This window comes from Diabrotica virgifera, chromosome 4 (genome assembly GCF_917563875.1).
Source record: "Diabrotica virgifera virgifera chromosome 4, PGI_DIABVI_V3a".
Lineage (NCBI taxonomy): Eukaryota > Metazoa > Arthropoda > Insecta > Coleoptera > Chrysomelidae > Diabrotica > Diabrotica virgifera.
In genome coordinates, this window is record NC_065446.1 from 38,439,713 (window position 1) to 38,463,802 (window position 24,090).

The window sequence follows — 24,090 nt, forward strand, 5'->3', positions numbered from 1 at the left end:
ATGGTGTCAAAATCCTGATAAAACCTTTGCTTTTCTCCTCTGGTCGTATTTTCTGTTTGAACATCAACTCTGTTCATACTTGTTAGCTCACTAACATTTTCTATCTTTACTTCTATATATCAATATTTTACCATTGTTTCCATTTCATAATCATTGTTTTTTTTCTTGTATGTCTAGATAATAGTATCTAGGGGAGGAAAGTATGCTAAATTTGCAGTTACTCGAGCGTTATGGGCACCTATTGGCATTGGGTTGTGAAGAGTAGGTCCTAAAACCAAAAAAGTTAAGTTTTTTCCATCAAGTGGGGGCTTTCCATTTTTTAATTTAATTTTCCATTTCCAACAATCGTTTTTTCCGATTATAGCGCCATCTATCCATAATTAGAAAAAATGTCTCGAATAAAAGTTGCTTATTTTTACGTAAAGAATCCAAATCTGCAATAAAAATTGGGGGCTCGTATTTAAGATTTTAAAGTAACCCCCACCCCACCTCCGTGGGGGTCGTGTTTGGTGCCATTCGATAGATTTTTTGAAAAATATTGAATACGTGTATTTTGCAGTTTTTCGATCTGATTTTTATTTCGCGAAACATTAGCTTTTTTTGTGAAACTTTGTGACTCGCCATTTCCTTACGCTCCGCTCAAATCGTCAGATTTTTGAAATATACTTTGAAATATACTTAACTTACCTTATCTTAATCTGACAATTTCGAGTTTTTCTAAAGATAGATTTTTTTTCGGACCCCCCTTAACGAACTTCCCTGTATTAAGGTTCAATATAATGCTAGGGGTACATTTACAGGGTACAAGGTTTCTCCCCATGTCATAGTCTGACGCGCTCGAGTAACTGCAAAAATCCCCGTTTGGGCTCCCCTACCATAATTCGCTGCAAACTTCACAAACTGAACGTGTAAATTAATATTTTGCAAACTTCAAACTGTAGTGAAATATTACACAAAAACGTTACCTATATAATCGACATGTTTACACTAGGTCAATTAACACAGACCTTGCAAAAGTAGACTAGAAATTCTAGTTAATTTGTTTGTAAGTGATTATAAATATAAATATTTTTTAAATGGTGTTTTGACATGGTTTTTTTTAATCGCCGCGTCCCCATAGAAAACCTTAAGCAAAGAAGAATAACTACATCATTTCTGTTTTGTTCATTAATTTTATGGCAGTGTAAGATAGATTTTTCAATAAATAAGTACTTATAAATAAACAAATTTTCAACGAAAACTTTTCGTTTATAAATTCGCAAAGTCTGTGTGTTATTGCGTCGCCGCTCCTGTAATACCTAGAGCCGATTTACCGATGGACTCTTATGTAGTTTTGTCTTCTGAATTCAAATCTGAAAACGGCATTTCGATATCCCTAACCATCTTTGAGATAACCGACCTCAAAGTCTAAAATGTGACGTCACAATCCTTTTATTTTCTTCCGACACACTAAACGTCATCTGAAATCGTTGCTAAGTAAGTAGGCTAGTTTTAATCTGAATTTGTTAATTAAAGCATAGGATATTTGGTATTTACATTTAAGTTTGACACTTCGTGAATGTCAAACTAAATTTTAAATTAGCTATTAATAAAATATAAATGACATTTTATAGTGAATTTAATTATTATATAAAATAAATAAGATGTTTAAAAATACAATTTGAGTATATTTTGAAAGCAATAATGTATTAACAACAAAGTTTTGTACGAGTATACGGCCTCCCCTTTAATGATAAATAGACTGTTTTTAAATAGACTAAATAGACTAAAAATGACCATTTTTAGGCGAGCGGTAGCAACTCCTAAAATTACATTATACCGACCACGAAAATCAACTTTAAGATGAATGACCAATTTTGGTGGTTCTTTAAATTTTTGATACCGCTGAATCTGAATATGAAGTTTATTTTTATCTAGACTTGGTGGTACATGTTAAAAAATAAAATTTTATGCAAAAATGCGAAAAATCGCTGTATCTTTGGTCGCTGTAAATATTTCCTTTTGAAAATTTTACTGTCATCTTTGAATTACCTATTTAAATAACAATGTGCTTTATTCAAACTGTTTAAACAAATTAAAAGAGGAGTTGTTAATTTTTAAACATTTTGTCGTCAGATTTCGTTAGTTTCGTGTTTACTTAAAAAAGTTGAGTGACAAACTTTTTAGTTTATAATTTTCACCAACACAGGAATAAAATATAATTCATGAAGAAGTTTTTTGGAAAATTTCAAGTTAAAGTATACAATAAGAAAAAAGTTATGTGACTTTATAGACGAGTGGCACTCTTAAAATAACGCTTATTTCTCAAGATATTGACCACGGTGTGGTGAATGGCTAATTTTCGTCTAACCTAAGGTTTTGATGGTGCTGAAAACGAAAATTAGGTTTATTTTAAATCATCATTTTCATTTATAACTCTTGCATTTTTAATTTGACGGAGAAAAGTTATTCTTCATGGTCTAAGATTTATGATGCGACCATCACATATAAAATTTTATTAATTTTATACGAGGTATATAAAAAATATGAATTTTGAGTAAAGTTTCTTTATAGTTCACAACATTTAAATTAGAAGGTTTACTGTAAAGAGACCGAAAGCAGTAGACCGAACTCATTAGACCGAAAAGCACTTTACCGAAACCTCACTAGACCGAACAGCAGAAGACCGAAAAGCAGTTATTTTTACTTGTAGCAGTAAAAGAGATAAGACTAATGTAATTACAACTAAATGTTATTTGGATGGTTATTACAGTAGGAAAAATGAAAGAATACCCATGAACGAACATATAAAACACGCAGGGGCGTAACAGAGGCCCCCGCAGCGTGAAGCTTGCGGGGGGCCCCAATCGCTTAGGGGCCCCATCTTGTCATCTGATATCATGTAAAAATCTGTTATTGTTATATTATTTTACGTTGTGTGTTTAAAATTAAAAAAGTAAATTTGTAAATAGACGTATTTGTCAAGTGAATCATCTCATAATATCTAGAAACTTAATCCCTTCCGGCCTACCGAAATTTTATGGTAACGACAATAAACTATAATGCTTTGTACTTTGTACTTGACTATTGAAAGATTTGAGAATTGCGATTTGCCGAAATGGGGTTTCTCTTTAATCTTTACCTACGTTTAGTATTTCGATACAATTATCCAGAGGCGTAACAGAGGCCCCCGCAGCATGAAGCCCCAATATGTCAAGCCCCAATATGCCCCATCTTGTTGTCTAATATATGTAAAAATGTGTTTTTTAAGCAGTGCAGCATTGAAAATGAAGTTGTCCATCCGAATTAATAAAATTGTAGATATATTCGCTGATAGTAGATAGTGCACGAAGAAAGTTGTTCATCTCACAGAATAATACTAATGTAATCATTTAGTAATTTTTGTTCTATTTTATTCTATACCAATAATGATGAAAAATGTAAGTCGTCATAGAGAATGCATGAATACACCAATAGCTCAGTAAATGACAGTTTTGGAGTGAAATTATCAGCGTCACGACGGACGTATTTGCTTGACAATTTGGATTTAGGTTCTAATTACACTCCACTTCAAAGTTGAATTTATGCCGTTGGTTGCTTTTACTTCGGAGGTGACACCCCTCCTTGGGGTGAAAAACATACGTTTAAAATAAAAAATAAGTACGGAAATGTATAAATTGACTAATTATAAGCCCCTTTTGTTCTTCTATAGAGTTTCTTTATCTTTTCAAGTCATTTGCGAGTGAAAATGTTTATTAAAAAAAAAACAACGTTTTCAGACGGGTTTTTCGCAATAAAGCAATAAACAAATACCTGAAATAACCAAAAAATGAAGCAATTTTCAGGAAAAACTCTTAAGACTTTTTTTAAATGTTTCAAAAAAAAACCTTTATTTTTATTTTTTATAAAAGATTCTAGCACCAACACTATACGAGTTGCGCTCAAAATAAAGTTGGCCCCTTTTTTGTTAAAAAAAATCGTGAAAATCTGTCCCTATTTCGCACCCCAAATAAAATTTATCCTTAGCGCTTTACCATTTACTTTAAATATTTATTGTTTATATGATCTGTAAGTTTGACGGGTTCAAAGTTCTTATTTTTGAAAAAAAGTTTTAAAGGTATTTTATTTTGGAAAAATGCCTTTTTTTCAAAATAACTTAAAAATATTAGTGATATGAAAAATCTCAAAGAGTAGAGAAATATAGGTAGGTCTTGCTTTTATAAATATTTTGGTGGTTTTAAAAACGTGGTTTTTTCGTTGAACGATAAACATTTTTACTCATAAATAACTCGAGAATCTTGAGTTGACCACTTCTGTGGTGACACTGAAAATTACACGGTATCGACATATCTTACGTCGATTTACTGGGCTGTAACACATATAGGTAGTATTTGTTACACATGTCGCATTGGGTAATTTTTTAAAGGGGGCCCCATTTCCAATTCTGCGGGGGGGGGGGCGACAGAGTTTATTACGCCACTGAAAACACGCTGTATTTTCCTGTCACCGTGTCATACAAAAGATTGGCCAGCGCAAGTACATGTAATAATTATTATTACATGTACTTGCGCTGGGCAATTTTCTTTGTGACACGGTGACAGGAAAATACAGCGTGTTTTATACAGAATAAGCCAAATAAAAACGGAACATATGCAGTTAATACAGCGTATCGGAACTACGTTTGAAATAGCCAATATAAAAGTTTGACACACATAAATCATAGCAACTCAACTACCTGTCTTCTTTTAGGCTAAGGCTACGGCCAGACCAGCGACAATTTACGGCGCCATAAGAGCAGTAAAATTAAGCACGAACATTGGTCCCGCGGTGAGTGTAGTGGATGGCCAGACTGAGTTGTAAAATATCGCGAAGCAATATCGAACGGGTCCATCTTCAGCGTCGTGTCGCAAACAAATGGACCTAGGTCCAAATTTGTAGCTTATGTAGCCACAACCACGACCAAAACACTGTATTTATATCTCGCGACACGCCGTAATTTACATCCCCGTCTTGCCATGTTTTTTACTGCAGTTACTGCCACTTCATTTTACTGCTGTTACAGCGCCGTAAGAGCAGTAAAATGAAGCGGCCGTAAAAATCATGACCAGATGGAGATGTAAATTACGGCGTGCCGCGAGATGTAAATACAGTGTTTCGTTCGTTGTTGTGGTTAGATGAGCTACAAATTTGGACCCAGATCCTTCTTACCAGGACCCATTTTCGCGATTCATTTTACTGCTCTTATGGCGCCGTAAATTGTCGCTTGTCTGGTCGTAGCCTTAGCCTAAAAGAAGACAGGTAGTTGAGTTGCTATGATTTATGTTTGTCAAACTTTTATATTGGTAGACTATTTCAAACGTAGTTCCGATACACTGTATTAACTGCGTATGTTCCGTTTTTATTTGGCTTATTCTGTATGTTCGTTCATGGGTATTCTTTAATTTCTCCGACTGTATAAACAGTTAAAATGGTGTTAACGTCACTCTACCCTTAATTTATTTTTACCTTCACTAATTTGTTTAACGGATGAAAATTATTTCATATCAGACTCTACAGAGTAACAATTTACACAGTCTATATATAAAATAATACAAAAAAAATACAATAAACAAAAAGACAGATATACAAAATCTTAGCATAATTTACTGCAAACTTTTTAAATTTATTTACCATTTCGGTCTAATGCTGTTCGGTCTAGTGAGGTTTCGGTAAAGTGCTTTTCGGTCTAATGTATTCGGTCTAATGATTTTGGCCTAATTGTCATGTACCAAATTAGAATGATATACAGGGTGGGGCATTAGTGTGACAAAGTCCAATTACTCGTTTGTCGTAAGAGATACGAAAAAAAGTTATTTAGGTAAAAGTTGGGGCACACATAGTACCATATTTTAAAAATATTTTCAAATATACAGGGACGTCCGTATTGACAGGGTGACACAAACTTATGTTTTTTTAAATGGAACACCCTGTATATTTTTACATTTTTGAATTCTCCTCGATGTTTCCTTTCTTAAAATATATGATTTTGTAATATTATACGAGGTAGTTTAAAAGTTAATTACGTTTTTTTGTTAATTTCGTAGCAAAATCTACACCCTGTAGAAGTGTAGTGATTTGACATCAAATTTTCTATTTACATTCAAACGATTTTTAGTATAGTCTACTACTGTTAATCATTAATAATATAGCGAAATGTTTAATTTTAGTATACAGGGTGGGTCCAAACTCTGAATGAGTATTTTCTGAGTTTTCTTAAATGGAACACCCTGTATTTTAGTATTGTAATGAAATTATATTTTATGGTACTTTTTTATTTCTTAAGCATTCCCTATACCTAAGTGCTTTAATTTGTAAATTATTCGTCATCCTTTAAGAAAACATTAATTGCAACAAAAATTACGTAAAATTTCATTAAGTAGCCGTGAAAATATCCAATCAAAAGTAATTTTTCGAAAAAAAAATACATAATAATCTAGCCTGATCCTTAATTTATTAATATTGGTTGAGATATCCAAATACATTCGTAGTTAAGGTTGTTGGTGCTTAAAATATGAATCAAACATACAAAATTCTGCCTAGTTGGCTATGTCACAAAATTTGCTTAAACATTTGACATTATACTTTTTGTATAGTTCCAATTGATTTGATACCATTACTAATATTAATTTTTCTAATGAGGAACGGATTAAAATGTCTTTGTGCTAGGAGAGTATAACAAAAATGAGCTACTTGCAATAAAAATTTATCATCAGCAATTTCCTGATAGACGACAACCAAAAAGAGAAACTTTTGAAAGTATACTAAAACGGTTTCAACAGACTAGATACTTAGATTGTAAGAACGATTGTACTAATATGCAGATTCTCAGTGACACTAAGGATTACATTTAATTGCTGTTTTCTTCACTTACAATAGTTTTTATTCGAGCAGATTTATCATAATCTAAGTGATCAGTCCGTTGAAACCGTTCTAGTATATTTTTAAACGTTTCTCTTCTTAGTTGTCGTCTATCAGGGAATTTCTGATGAAAAATTCTTATTGCTAGTAGCATATTTTTGTTATATTCCACTAGCACCAAAATCTTATTACTCAGTTTCTCATAAGAAAAATACATATTAGTAATGGTAACAAAGCAACTGGATCTATAAAAATAGTATAATGTCAAATTTTTAAGGAAATTTAGTGTCATAGCCGACTAGGTAGAATATTGTATGTTTTTATTAATATTTTGCGCACCAACAACCTTAACTACGAATTTATTTGGATATTTCATCCAATAGTAATAAACTAAGGATCAGACTAGATTATGATGTATTTTCTTTTCCAAAAATTATTTTTGATTAAATATTTTCACAGCCACCTAATAAAATTTCACGTAATTTTTCTTACAATTAATATTTGGCTTAAAGAATCACGAATAACTTACAAATTAAAGCACTTAGGTATAGGGAATGCTTAAGAAATAAAAAAGTACCATAAAATATCATTTTATTACAATACTTAAATACAGGGTGTTCCATTTAAGAAAACTCAGAAAATACTCATTCCGAGTTTCGACTCACCCTGTATACTAAAATTACACATTTCGCTATACTGTTAATGTTTAACAATAGTAGACTATATTAAAAATCGTTTGAACATAAAATAAAAATTTGATGTCAAATCACTAAAATTCTACAGGGTGTAGATTTTGCTACGAAATTAACAAAAAAACGTAATTAACTTTTAAACTACCTCGTATAATATTACAAAACCATATATTTTAAGAAATGAAACATCGAGGAGAATCCAAAAATGTAAAAATATACAGGGTGTTCTATTAAAAAAAAACATAAGTTTGTGTCACCCTGTCAATACGGACGACCCTGTATATTTGAAAATATTTTTAAATTATGGTACTATGTGTGCCCCAACTTTTACCTAAATAACTTTTTTTCTTATCTCTTATGACAAACGAGTAATTGGACTTTGTCACACTAATGCCCCACCATGTATGTAATTGCAAATTGAAACATAATTTTTAATTCTAAACAACTTTTCGTAATAGTAATTTTCCATATTATGAATTTAAATACGTAAATAAACAAAGTTTTCGTTATGATAATGCTCGCATTTTCAGCTTGTTTTAAAATTACATTAACAACGTTAGAGGGGCCAATATGGCACCAAAAGAAAAAAAAGGATGAACAATTGAGGAAGGGGTGCCTCAAAAGAGTAATAATCTATTATTTAGAAATTTAGATGATAATAGTGGTAGGTTAATCATAAAAATTCGCGCAATATCATTTTGATGATGTCATACACGAAATTACAAGCAATTGGAATTCATAAGACCTAGGTTTTCACCCAAGCAACGTGACTGAAAGAAGAACCGGAAGTCGGTATTTGAATTCTTTGACTAATTTTGAGTCATTTTTGATAACCTCTGGGTTATAATTTTTTAACTGGAAGTGATATAAAAACTGTAAGTATATATTTCTTTTCGTCTTGAGGCGCGTTGAATAATATATCGCTTGTACTATTTGGGCGACTTAAAAAGAGAACTTTCGGTTGGAACTATGGAACTGGAAGTCTGAGATCAAATTTCTCACCTTTATTCTTCTCATCTTTGGGTTATAAGCTCTCATTCTACAGCTCATTTGTCATTGTAATATCTCTAATAATGGAGGAGTTGTGTTCACGGATAGACAGACGGACGGGCAGACAAACATGGATAATTCAAGGTTTTCACATTTTATTTAATGTTGTAAAATGGGTGAAAGCAATAGTGTTTTACCTACGCTCTGTTTCAAACGTTAGAATCAGTATGGTTGTATATTGCAAGCGGGTTTGCCATTCTGTGAATTATCATACATAAATCCTCATTTAGTAGGCATGGGGCTATCCTTGTACACTGCATCGCATGTTTGAAATACGCTTTATACTAGTAGGACAGTCAATGAGGGTATTTGGCTCCGAATTCCATCCTACTACATCGATTTATTTGATATTTTCACAGTAGGTAGGGAATAGCTCATGAAACAAAGCCTACCCTATGCCGATGTGCGCTTTTATCTTGGGGGTGTTTCCCAACCCTTCTCGGGAGTGAAAAATGTTTTGGTTAAAATAGCCACGGAAGAGGCTAGAGAACCTAATTTTAAGCAAAAACTGTTTTATAATTATTTTTTGAAAACTCAATACTTTTTGAGTTATTCGTGGTTGAACGTTGATTTTTGTGAATATGTACCTTAAAAATTATAAATCTAACAAAAAAACTATATAAAATATTTCTGTAGGTTATAAAAAAAGAGATTCGTTCCTTCATAAATCTTCTAGTTAAAATAGAGAGAGGGATATGGTAGGTAAGAAGAGTTTTTTTGCTGCATGCTCAAATCGGTGTATTCAACTTGAAATAGCAGAGAAACGGTCGATTTTAGGTGTATAATGATACTTACAACTTTTATAGTGCTTGAAAAGACCTTTAAAATCAGCAATACTAAATGTCGGTTAGATTCAAACTAAGCGAGATATTCTGCAAAAAAGTTAACGACTAATACATTTTAAGAATAAATGAGAAGTATATTTAACCCCTCATCCCTCAAAATTTAAATACATCGTTTTCCTTCCACAATACTTTTTATTATAGTGTTATTTATATGTTCAAAAAATTGAACTAGTATAAAATGAATTGTTTTTGAAAAAAATAAGATCAAATTATAGAGCGCATTTTTAAATTTTCTTAAAAATCTTCTTTTTCTCCATGTAACTCGAAAATGATAAGAGATACGAAAAGAACATACCACACAAAAATGTAGGATTTTTTCAGTTAAAAATTTCCTTTTTATTTTTCATTACTGTATCTCTTATCATTTTCAAGTTACATGGAGAAAAAGGAAGACTTTTAAGAAAATTTAAAAATGCTCTCTATAATTTGAACTTTTTTTTCAAAAACCTTTCATTTTAAACCCGTCTAACTTTCTGACCATAGAAATAACACTATAGTAAAAGGTATTGTAGAAGGAAAACGATGCATTTACATTTTGGTGGATGGGGGTTAAAATTACTTCTCATTTTTTCTTAAAACACATTAATTATCAATTTTGTTTGCAGCATATCTCGCTTAGTTTTAATGTAATGGACCTTTAATATAGCTCATTTTAAAGGTCTTTTCAAGCACTACAAAAGATATTAGTAGCATTATACACCTAAAATCGACCGTTTCTCTGTTATTTCAAGTTGAATACACCAATTTGAGAATGTACCAAAAAACAAACTATTTTCACCTACCATATCTCTTTTTGTATTATAACTAGAAGAGTTATGGGGCAAGTGTCTCTTTGTTTTTTATAACTTACAAAAATGTTGAATACAGTTTTTTTAGTTAGATGCATAGTTTTTAAGTTATTCGCAAAAAACTGTTCGAAAAGGTATTATGTTTCAATGAAAATGGCCAATTTTCAACCACGAATAACTCAAAAAGTATTGAGTTTTCAAAAAAAAAATATGGAACAATTTTTGCTTAGAATTAGGTTCTATAGCGAATTCCGTGATTTTAACCAAAAAATTTTTCCACCCCTGAGAAGGGGCGGGAACTACCCCCAAGATAAAAGCACACATCGGCATAGGGTAAACTTTGAATTAGGAGATAAGTAAAGGCTAGGCCCAAAACTAGGCTATTTCCAAAATTTCATTAAAATTCATGCAGTAGGATAGAATTCGGAGGTAATATCCTATCTTTGCTCCCATTGACTGGCGTATAGATGGACTGATGATATATAATCTATAATAAAAGATAATTCTGTTTTTTGAAGCGAAGCTTTAATAGTGACGTTGTACTTATTTTTCTCTATAGTAAAACGAAAAATCGTCAAGAACGTGAAATAGATGGAAATATCATTTCATTTAATTATAAAACAAAACTAAGTGTATATTTCTACTAACCTTTTATTTATATCATATTGCGGAATATTTCATAATTTTTGTTAGAATATTTTTTTGTGAATTTGATAGCCTTGGCTGAACCAATTAGTCAGACATTTAATTGTAATTCTTGATTATTGGGATCGTGCAAGTTCGGAAAAGCGACACCTGGTTACATAGCAGCTGAGCAACATTTTCCGCACTTTTAATTATATTGGCCAATTATATTAGTCCTGGTTGCTGGATAATTGTCAAGGCCATAGCCCAAAAAAATTATAAGAAGAAAAAGTAAGATTTAGGTTATGTTATTAAAAGGTAAACAATTGAAGCGTTTATTTAAAAAACAAAACTTGTCCAAAAATTAAAATTTTCGCAAATCAAGAAAAACTTCCCAGACATCTGTTGTTTTTCTTATACCTACTATTCAAAAGTTCTCTGTAGTTTACTCCGGACAACAGATTTTTACACAACTGAATGTGTCAGATGGATAAAGAAACTACTATTCTATGAGAAGAATACATAAAGTCGAATTTGACAAAAATGGACATGTATTGTTTTTCAAATAAACGCTTCAATTGTATGTAGTAAATAAAATTAATTATTAAAATGCAGTACTGCAAGCAAAATACAATTCTTTTAATTTACTTTTATATAATAATCGCTTATCATATCAATATTATGGAGCAACATATCATTTTTCTTCTTCAATGACAGTAGGTATGAAATACAGGGTGTTTCATTAATAATTGTCCATATAGTAACTGGAGAAACCTTAGCATAAAGTATGAAGATTTAACCTAAAACACTTAAATAAAATGTGGTTCCTTACTGAGTTACAGGGTGTTTTATCTAAAAATTTAAAAACTATTTTTGCTCAGAATTTTAAAACTATTCGACGTATCCTTTTCATACTTGGCAGGAAGTATAGGTACTGTACAAACTATTAAATTATGTTAAACAAACGTTTCTGGTTATTACTAGAGGCGTACGACGGGGGAAAGTGAATGGTTGACCCTTTCCAAATTCTACGCCACTGGCGAAATTGCTATTTTAGTTCAATTTTTGGATTCTCCAGTGCTTTCTATGAAAATAATATGCTCTTCATTTGTAACGATAAAGTCATTAGTTTTCGAGATCTTTGAAGTTAAAAATGAAATGACACGGTTATTTTGATCAGTGTTTTGTGTCGCTTCATTTTTAATTTCAAATATCTCGAAAACTAATCATTTTATCGTTACGAATGAACAGTATACTATTTACATAAAAAGTATTGCAAAATCAAAAAATTACACTAAAATAGCAATTTCGTCAGTGGCGTAGAATTTGGGAAGGGTCGACCAGCCACTATCCCCTGTCGTACGCATCTGGTAGTAGCTAGAAACGTTTATTTATCTTAATTTAGTAGGATCTACAGTACCTACACTTTCTGCCAAGTATGATAAGGATACGCCAAGTAGTTTTAAAGTACTGGGTACAAATAATTTTTAAATTTTAATCATATGAATCATATCATAAATTAATCAAAATAACTGTGCCGTTTTATATTTAACTTCTAATATCTCAAAAACTAATGACTTAATCGTTACCAATGAAGAATATATTATTTACGTAGGAAGTATTGGAGAATTTAAAAATGGCACTAAAATAGTAATTCATCCAGTGGCGTAGAATTTGAGAAGGGTCAACCATTCACCATCCCCTGTCGTGCGCCTCTGGTGGTAGCTAGAAACGTTTGTTTATCATAATTTAGTAGGGTGTCTAGTAGTCATACTTTCTGCCAAGTATGAAAAGGATACTTTGAATAGTTTTAAAATGCTGAGCAAAAATAATTTTTAAATTTTTAGATAAAACACCCTGTAACTCAGTAAGGAACCACATTTTATTTAAATGTTTTAGGTTAAATCTTCGTATTTTGTGCTAAGGCTTCTCCAGTTACTATATGGACAATTATTAATGAAACACCCTGTATACGTCAATTTGCAAAGTTGCAAGATTTCTCCGCTATTCGCGCACGATCGTTTCTCGTATCCCCTCCAAGTACTTGCACACCGCGAATAATGAAATAATCGTATATTCACTAAAATAATCAAATTTGCTAATTGTTATTTTGCTGTCTTTAATATGGCATTTGCATTGAATAATGACAGCGTTTGTGCGAGGTTGCAAATTTTTTTCGTAAGTTTCAAACATTTTAAATAATGTAATGTTTCACATTGTGAAACAAAAATTTAAAACAAGTTTAGTTTATGTTTTGTTTTTATTCTGACAAAATGGCAGTGTTTTCCATTATTGATATAAGAATTATTACACAAACGATGCGGAATTAATCTAATATTTGCAAAATGTTAGATTTGAAGGACTGTGAGTCATAGATATAATAACACATAGATTAGGCAAGGTCCGAAAAATAGCGTAAAGCGGAGCAGTTCGGGTCGGTGGTCTATCTATCTCTCTCTACCGGCGCCTAGCTTTCTCTCTCTAGCATATGATGGCCGCTGCCTCTGTGTCTGTGTCGTTCCATTAGTCCCATCTCTTGGTAGATACGCTCACACTCGTACGACAGACAAAGATAGCTAGACCACCGTACTTGATATTGCCGTTACACCCCGATGCATTGAGTGGCATATCCCTAGCCTGGTCTATCGTTAATATGTCTATGCTGCGAGTACCCGTCAGAACTGTATTTTATATTATGTGGTTTTTGGACAGATCAAATGTCAGTTAAAAGTGCCGCAGAGTTAATTATTAAAAATATAATAAATAAATAATAAAATTATTTTATTCAATTTTAAAAAATATTTCAATTTTAAAAATATTATTTCAATTTAAAAAATACTATTTCAATTTTAAAAATATTATAATTTTAAAAATACAGAAAACAATATGAAGCTGCGCGCTAGTCTACAGTACCGCCTATAGTCAGAGAACGAAATAGTTGTCAGTGATTCATTTCGGAGTTCGTGGATTATTATGCTGAGGCCACAGTAACGTCTAATGACGTTAATTAACGCATTATTTGCATTACAGAGATGGCAAATAATGCGTTAATTAACGGCATTAGAGGTTTACTGTGGCCCCAGCATTACGGAATTTGAGGAGAAATAGGAGTAATTTCAGTGGCGTGTAAAATTATACTATAACTTTACGTGTATAATTCTATAATTTTATAATTATACTATTATTTTAGTAAGCAATAAGTAATAGCCAGGGAGGTAGTGTCAAATTTGACTGGAGCATTTTAACATGGCTGCTTTCTTTTTATTTAGTTAAGGTATTCCAAAGCTTATTAACAAATGATGTGTCAGCTGGCCCAAAACCGGGGATTTTAGACAAGAAAAGGTAAAATATGAAACTTGATGGAAAACGCTACAACTTATGTCAAATATTTATCTACGTTACTTGCAATTCTTAATAGCCTTGCTGACTTCTCTCCTAGCTTTCACTCAGGCAATCCGGGTTCAAATCCTGGCGTTGAAATTTTATTTTGTTTTTAAAATTGACATTTTATTTTGAAAAATAATTATTTTTATAATAAGGGCGTTATTCAGTGGATTTATTGTGTTTTGATTGATTTGCACACTTTCGATAGCTATTTTCTATTGGATATATTCCGTTTGGAAGGAATTGGCTGTAACCACTGGATATATTTCATGACAAAGCTATTTAGTATTAATTTAACTCGCTCCTCATACAGACAAACATCCATTTTTATATACCTATTATAGAGAACAGGGAAATATTTAGATTGCTATTAAAAAATGGGGGTTGGTGATAGAAAAGTGAAAAATTAGGGTTGTATGTATCTTTTGGTTCTACATCATATTACATTAAGAAAAAACAGTTTGTCCAAAAAATAAAAAAAAATGTCGGAAGGGAGTGGGGAGGGCAACCCCCTTTTTCACTTAGATTGGTCGTACTAACTCAGGAAGCTTCAGGGGTTCATTTACAACAACTTTGCTTATTAAGGTCAATCATAATATTTATGATCAAATGCATAGTTCTATTTCATAAGTTATATGCATAATTCTATAAAAGACATACAGATTTTTTTATATTGTCTCGTATACATAATACAAACGTGGTATTATAAAAATAATTATTTTTCAAAATAAAATGTCAATTTTAAAAACAAAAAAAAATTCAACGCCAGGATTTGAACCCGAATTGCCTGAGTGAAAGCTAGGAGAGAAGTCAGCAAGGCTATTAAGAGTTGTAAGTCACGTAGATAAATATTTGACATAAGTTGTAGCGCTTTTCCATCAAGTTTCATATTTTACCATTTCTTGTCTAAAATCCCCATTTTTGGGCCAGCTGACACATCATTTGTTAATAAGCTTTGGAATACCTAATTAAATAAAAAGAAAGCAGCCATGCTAAAATGCTCCGGTCAAATTTGACACTACCTCCCTGGCTATAATATTTCATGCAACAATTCACTGCCAACTATTTCGTTCTTTGAGTGTAGTGTACCACTTTTTTTGAGACCCTGACATTCAATGTATTTTACTTAATCAATGTTTGCAACTTGTGTACAATACAAAATGTATACATTATTTTCTTTTTTAGGTACTCCTTGTTCGTCGTGTTGTACCCCATAGGAATCACAGGAGAATTACTATGTTTATTTTGGGCTCAAAAGGAAGTTGGGGAAAATAGTTTGTATTCCGTTACCATGCCACATAAATATAATTTTATATTCAATTATCAACACGTACTCGTTTTTATAATGTTGATGTACATTCCATGTAAGTATACCCGATAATTTACATTTTTTTCTTGCTTGAAAATAAATCGGTATTTGTCAAAAGTTTTTATCTCGCATTTCATGAAATAAACTAAATTTTTCTACGAAATGACATATTAGATATCACAAGAAATCTAGTGAAAAAAAAATGTGAACTAAGACTATTATAATATAAACTTACGTGCATAGAAATCGGCCCACTTAAAAATTTGGTGATTTTTGATGTCTCATATTTCCTAAACCTGTTGGCCAATTTAAGTGATTTTTTAAACATGTTATAGCTTAATTCTTTAACAATACCACTGTAATAATATTGTTGCTAAACAGGTAAATTTTAATTGTATACCGGGTGTACCAATCAAACTGTGTTTTTTTCTCAAAGTTCGCATCACCCTGTGGAATATTGTAGCATTTAAAAAATACTGAAATTAAAACCCAACTATAGACTCAGGTTTTCTTAACATTCTGTTTTTTCATTAATTCATTTATGTTGGATAATAAAAAAGTTAGGTACTTTAACAACTAGACATGTTCTTCATCAATACACGGTGTTTCTAAATAAGTGCGACAAACTTTCACAGGGGCAATTCTGCATGAAAAAATAATGACAGTTGGCTTTATAAATATATGTCCGCAAATGTTTTGTTTCCGAGATACGGGATGTTGAATTTTTTCTTACAAACTGACGATTTATTTATTGCTTTAAAACCAGTTGAGATATGCAAATTAAATTTGGTGGGTTTTAAGAGATAGTTATAGCGGAGTTTTTGATATAAAATTAAGAATAATATGATTGGTCATAAGGGTAATATGATCGGTCATATTACACGTATGCGCGCTAATGGTGAATATTAAATTCTTAATTGTATGTCAAAAAATTTGCAATAACTACGTCTTAAAACCCACCAAATTTCATTGGCATATCTTAACCGGTTTTAAAGCAATAAAATAAATCGTCAGTTTGTAAGCAAAAATTCAACATCCCGTATCTCGGAAACGAAACATTTGCGGACATATATTTATAAAGCCAACTGTCATTATTTTTTCATGCAGAATTGCCCCTGTGAAAGTTTGTCGCACTTATTTAGAAACACCGTGTATTGATGAAGAACATGTCTAGTTGTTAAAGTACCTAACTTTTTTATTATCCAACATAGACGAATAAATCAAAAAACAGAATGTTAAGAAAACCTGAGTCTATAGTTGGGTTTTAATTTCAGTATTTTATAAATGCTAGAATATTCCACAGGGTGATGCGAACTTTGAGAAAAAAACACAGTTTGGAAAAAAATACATTCTGGTAGTTGCATTTTTTTGAATAATTATTTTTGAATTACCTAGAAGGCTTCAAATATAATAAAAACTTCAAGGTACCAAATGAGGCTTCCAAAATATATACGAGGGCAGCCCTATAAGTACTTAGTCTACAAAAGAAAAACGAAAATTTTCAAACAGTGACGATTTATTTCTCAACATAGTCTCCTTTTAGCTCGACTCAAATTTCTACCCGGCGGGTGACTTTTTCAAGTTTGGAAACACGAAGAATTTGCACGGGGCTAAATCTGGAGAATATGGGGGATAAGGCAACATTTCGCAGCCCGATTCGACCAATTTGGCCGTGTCGACGGCGGAGGTGTGAGCCGGTGTGTTGTCATGCGGAAGCGGAAGAGCACATTTTTCGCCAAATGGAGCCATTTTTCTGCAGTTCGGTTCAATAATTCAGCTTAGTAGAGATCTGTGACCGTTTTGCCCTTTTCCAGGAAGTAGATGTGGATAACACTTTGTGAATCCAAGAAAACGGTGATGGCCATCACATTTCCGACCGATAGGACGTCCGCTGGGTGAAACCCACTGTTTCGACCATTCCTTGGTCTTAGGTGTATACAAATAGACCATGTTTCCTCGACGGCACGAAACGACCCAGAAACTCATTCGGATTGCGCTTAAACCGCATCAAACACTGCTCTCAAATGGTCTCATGGTTGTGCTTGTTGCCCAGAGAGAGCAAATGCGACACTCATCGCGCCGGTAGCTTTCTCATTCCCAAAATTTCATTCAGGATGTGGACGCGGTCTTTTGAGATGCCTACTGTGTCAGCTATCTCGAACACTTTCAATTGGCCATCTGCCAATACTATACAGCGTTTCACGTTAAGAACGGAACGTAGCTTAGATAGGCCAATGTATTTCTTATGGGCTATAGAAGCGCGCCGATGCCACGCCGTACTAATTAGAATGAATCGTATATCGCCAGTCAGGGCCGGCGTAGCTAAGTGGTAGTGTGCTTGGCTCGCGTGCCGGTGGTCCGGAGTTCAAATCCTACCGCCGGAAAGAACAACTAGACATTTTTAAAATGTTTATAGGCCCCAGGTCGACTCAGCCTGAATAAAATGAGTACCTTGGGTAAAACCAGGGGTAATAATAGGCGGTTGAAGCGTAGCACTGGCCCTGTTACCTTCCTTGTATACCGTAGGCCTTAGATATAGCAGACTACCATGCTATACTCCGAAAGCCACGTGAGCGGTATAAAACGGGAGACTATTATTATACACTGGGGTGCAAAATTAACCGGACACCTTAAAAATGGGTCATTTTTGATGTCTCGAATTTCCTAAACCTGTTGTCTGATTAAAGTGATTTTTTAATATGTTATAGCCTTATTCTTTAGCAATGTCGCTGTAATAATTTTGTTGCTAAACAGGTAAATTTTCATTGTATACCGGGTGTACCAATGAAACTATGTTTTTTTTCTCAAACTTCGCATCACCCTGTGGAATATTCTAGCATTTACAAAATACTCAAATTAAAACCCAACTATAGCCTCATGTTTTCTCTACATTCTGCTTTTTGATTCATTCGCTTATGTTGGGCCATAAATAAATTAGGTACTTTAACAATTAGCCATATTTCTCATTAATACAGGGTGCTTTTAAATAAGTATGGCAAACTTCAAGGGGTAATTCTACATGAAAAAATAATGACAGTTTGCTTTATAAACATATGTCCGCAAATGCTTAGTTTCTGAGATAGAGGGTGTTGGAAATTTTTCTTACAAACTGACGATTTATTTATTGCTTTAAAACCGGTTGAGATATGCAAATGAAATTTGGTGGGTTTTAAGTACATTTTTTAACATACAAGTAAGAATTAAATATTCACCATTGGCGCGCATACGGGTAATATGAGACGTCATATTACCCGTATGCGCGCCAATGGCGAATATTAAATTCTTTATTGTATGTCAAAAAATGAGCAATAACTACGTCTTAAAACCCACCAAACTTCATTTGCATATCTCAACCGGTTTTAAAGCAATAAATAAATCGTCAGTTTGTAAGAAAAATTTGAACGCCCCCTATCTCGGAAACGAAGCATTTGCCGACATACCGTTTATTAAGCAAACTGTCATTATTTTTTTATGCAGAATTGCCCCCCTTAAGTTTGCCATACTTTTAATGACCCCTTAAAGTTTTGATGAAAAACATGGCTAGTTGTTAAAGTACCTAACTTTTTTATGGTTTAGTGTAAGCTAATGAATCAAAAAACAAAATGTTGAGAAAACATGAGGCTATAGTTTGATTTTAATTTTAGTATTTTATAAATGCTAGAATATTCCACAGGGTGATGCGAACTTTGAGAAAATAACACAGTTTGGTTGGCACACCCGGTATACAATGAAAATTTAACTGTGTAGCAACAATACTATTACAGCTATATTGCTAAAGAATAAGGCTATAATATATTGAAAAAATCACTTAATTCGGACAACAGGTTTAGGAAATCCGAGACTTCAAAAATGACCTATTTTTAAAGTGTCCGGTTAATTTTGCACCCCAGTGTAGTATATCGGTAGTCGAGTAGTCACCCGTGCCCTAGAGGTTTGGCAACCCTGATCTCCATAAGTGTAACGTTCTATTCTTAACGTGAAACAAAGTATAGATCATGGTTTTTGCCACGTTATCCTCCGTGGTAGCTATTTTCGGGCCATATGGGCGTGGCTCATTACAAACCGACGTGCGACGACGTTGAAACTAGTTAAAGCACTCTTTGATGTCTGTACACGATTTCCTTTCCAAAGACAAGAATCGAATCACCTATACTGCAATCACGATAAAGATGCGCTAGAAATAAACAAACCAAAACGCATTGAATGTTACGAGGAGCATTCCCAAATCATAATTTACAAAGTTTATACATCGTAAATCATGATTCGGAAGTGCTCCTCGTAACATTCAACGTGTCTTGGTTTGTTTATTTCTAGTGCATCTTTATTGTGATTTTAGTATAATATTGCTCATTTACCATTTTTCTTAAAATTTTGTCAAATCAAAACTACCAGTCCGATTCCACTGAAATTTTGACAATAGCCGTGTACGAAAATTTACTACACGATAGTAAATTTCTCTTGCGATAGTGGTGCCATCGGACGGTGAGGCTAAGTACTTATGGGACCGCCTTCGTAGATCTACGGATAATATGCTTTACAATAAGAATGATAAGAGGAGTTAACCTTATTATTATGTATTATCTAGAACAAGTAGCAAGATCTTTTAGACCTGTACCTACTAGCATATCCTCATTGGACGTTAAAGATCGTTCTGTGCCGTTTAAGTTTATTTATAACGGCTCTAAGCAATGCTTAGATGAATTTTTTGCTTTTGTTTGAACCAGGTGAGACATAAAAGGCAGCAAACTGCCCACAAAGAGTTTAAAAGATTTTTTCTGGCTTAATACTTGTTTTATTCGTGAATGTCCGTCATATTTTACATTAACGAAGGTTATATATAACTATTTATTTCCCAATTTCACATTTTCGGCACCATGGTTCATTCCCCATATCTATATTGTAGAAGTGTTTACTCTGATGATAATTTACCAGTCTTTTAGTCATTCAGTCACGAAATTTGTTGTCTACACTGCCCTCTGTTTCCTTTTGATTGACATAGTCTTTCCACCAGAATAATGTGGTACTTAGTACTTATCGTTCCTCGTTATATGAGCAACATAATGCAATTGTTCAACATTTAACCCTGTCGAGCGGTTTTAGGTATTGATTTACATTTTAAAAACATTTGCCTTGTGAATTCGATTTGCATGCGATAGTATCACATTTCGAAGAATGTTAGTTTATTAATGCTTGCTTGCTTCTGTTGGAGTTCACAAGTTAAAGGTTAATTGTTTTTATAGTTCGGGGCAATTACGTTATTTTAGAATAAATTTGCATTCTCGTGCAGCAACCGTCAGAGCATACTAGTCTTTTAAAAACGCTGTTTCTAGGTACACGCTAACCTGTACGCAAATAAAAAAGTTAGGTACACGCGAAACGTCATCAAGTCAGTGACGTCACTATTTAGCGTGCACTGTTACTGATTTTTTGCATACACGCTAACTTGAGCCGCGTGTGCCGCTGTGGTAAATATATACCGCGAGTGTCAGAGTGTTAGAATTTGTCTAATCGCGTTGTGTTTACACTTTAATATTAATTATTATTATTAGTAAAGAGATTTCTTATTTTTTATTTGTTTAGTGTTTGTTTTTAAATTAACTATGGAGTGTGGACAATTATTTAGTTCTTTTAATGAGTTGTAACATTTTAAAACACTATGAAAAAGATAAGAGACTATAAATTATTATATATTTTCTTTTAGTTATAAGTGAAATAGTATTACCGTCCAAAATTAAAATAAAAGGAAGACCTAAAGCATCCTAAAGCTTTCACAATAATTATTAACTTACGTAGAAAAAATATTTTAACAATATTTTGTACATGTCATGTCAACTAAATACATATTTATTTTGCTAACCTGAATATATACTTTTATATTATATACATACATTGATTTTATTACAATTAAGTTTGAAACATCTGAATAGTTCTGCTTCCCTTCCCTTAATAACAAATATTTTTCTATCAAACAAACACTTCATATCAAAATAACGTGTACCAAATATACAGTCACTGCGCACGCTAAATAATGACGTCACTGCCTTGATGAAGTTTAATTCGCGTGAACCTAACTTTTTTATTTGCGTACACGCTAACTTGTACGCAAATCAAAAAGTTGGATACACGCGGGCCAAACGTCATCAATATTTTTGGTACACGCTAACTTGTGCCTTGTGTACCTATGCTATGCTAAGTACAGTGAGTGTCAGAGTGAGGTTAGATATACCCCTGTTGAGCTGGCCCCCACCTTGCAGAAATTAAAAAAAAATAGCGCTAAATTACGAGCTTTCATATCCTGCAGAATAAAAATTTTGAGCTCGTTACACTTTGCAGGAATTTAATATTTTTTGTTGACTCGGCCCCCTCACCACTTAAAAATAAAGATATTGAAACGATCTTTGCGGCAGAATTACGAGCCATTTATGAGCTTTCGAAGTCATATAGTTTCGATTTTTGAGCTCATCCCCTTAACCTCCAACCAACCCTTTAATTGATTCAACTTAAGAGAAAAATTAAAATATATCGTATAGCGGATATAATTCGTATAGCGTATAAATTCCAAGAATAGACTCTTAAAATACGCGCATTTACATTATTGAGCTACAACCCCTTCGCAAGAACATCTTCCCGGCTTAAGAGAGAATTGTACTTAAAATGAAAAAAATTAATTATTTTGCCAGTACATATCGTTTACTAATCGAGTATTTTGCGACCTCATAAAATAGTTTTCTTATTTTTTTGTTTAGTGTTTTTTTTAAATTTATTATGGAGTGTGGCAATTATTTAATTCTTTGATAGTTTTAGTGAAAAGTGAAATAGTATTACCGCCCAAAATTAAAATAAACGGAAAACCTAAAGGTCGCGATCAAACCGTTATTGGATTAAAACGAAAACGAATTAAAAAATAATTTTATGAGCTTTGACAATAATAATTAGATATTTTAATGTATAATAATAATTATACACATTGATTTGTTACAATTAAGTTTGAGACATCTCAATAGTTCTGCTTCCCTTCCCTTAACCACAAATATTTGTCTATCAAACAAACACTAAACATACCAAACAATCGGAAAATTAGCGTGTACCAAAAATACAGTCACAGCGCACACTAAATAATGACGTCACTGGCTTGATGACTTTTCGTTCGCGTGTATCTAACTTTTTGATTTGCGTACAAGTTAGCGTGTACCTAGACACCGCGTTTAAAAAAACGATTCAGACTTCAAAACACTACTATGTATAAACTAAAATGACACTATAACGTTTCATTTATTTGTTTTATTTCAGTCTTTCCACAACTTTACGGACACATGTTCGCTCAAAGAAAGAAAGTACTAGGAGGAAAGAAAAAAGAGTAAGGCTGTTCTAAATGTTCTCACTATCGATGATCTATTTTTGTTAACTTTTATGATTTTTACTTAATTTATTTAAACTGTCTCTATTCTTAAGAGGTTGAATACAGTAACATTTTTGTATCCTCAATGAACCGTGATGTTATATGACTAGGTGAATTAATTATTGAATAAACATGAACAAATCTACGAGACTTTTTTTTAAGTTTTAAAATTTGCCCCTTTCTCCTATGGCGTTAAAGCCTAATGGTCTTGCCTCCCCCAGCATCCGCCTCCAAGTGATCTCTGTCCCTGGCTGTTCTCCTCCAGTTGTCCACCCTCAATATTTCTTTAGTATCTCTTAGAGGACGTCCCACCATAGTTCCTCTAAGCGTTATACTAGATGTTTTATCATTATTCATTCTTATAAGGGTACCTGCCCAGTGCAATCTTTGTATTTTTGCATAATTTGCTATAGTAATATTGATATAACTATCCACAAGGAAGAATTTCTTCCTGGAATGGATGGATAAAATTCCTATGGATGTGGCTTTAGGGCAACATATGACTCCCACACGTGGTAAGTGGGTTAATTAATTAGGTCATTGTGTTATAAGAGGTGACAGGCAACTATTAGTTTAGTTATAATGTACATATATGGTTAGTATAACAACCTCTTATAACACAATGACCTAATTAATTAACCCACTTACCACGTGTGGGAGTCATATGTTGCCCTAAAGTCACATCCATAGGAATTTTATCCATCCTTTGGATTTTATGATGTTTATATTTATATGAGACTTTTAGTCTATTTTTAAAAGGTTTCAACCTTTGTATTTTTGGGTGGCTCACCATGTTCTTGTAACGCTGATGATGCTCTTGTTACAGAGCGAAAACGTTTTGTTTCTATGTTTATAGCCCTATAGGGGCTTTTTAAACTAATATACCTTTTACCAGGACAAAAAATTTTTATCAAATTTGAATTGATATAACTCGTGATTGAACCTTATTCTCCACATACCATTGTCGCAGACGGATCCCAATTATATTTGCGTCCCAAATATTGTCTTTTCTGTCTTGCATGATCCATGTTTCTACGCCATATGTTGCTATTGGTCATATATGTAATAGTTTTATATACCTACTTTGAACTTTACTTTTCTATGGATGTTTTTGGATCGAAAT

At 32.8% G+C, this 24,090-nt stretch overlaps 1 protein-coding gene across 1 annotated transcript in view; it reads left to right on the forward strand.

Annotated features, from left to right (window-relative positions):
• Window positions 1–23,110, forward strand: part of LOC114324941 (very-long-chain (3R)-3-hydroxyacyl-CoA dehydratase hpo-8) — a 113,837-nt gene extending 90,727 nt beyond the window's left edge. The window contains exons 3-4 of the mRNA XM_028272862.2: window positions 15,445–15,623; window positions 22,859–23,110. Of these exons, the coding sequence (XP_028128663.1) occupies window positions 15,445–15,623; window positions 22,859–22,929 (250 nt within the window). The 3' untranslated portion in view covers window positions 22,930–23,110. The remainder of the gene's footprint in view (window positions 1–15,444; window positions 15,624–22,858) is intronic.
• Window positions 23,111–24,090: the final 980 nt, after the last annotated feature.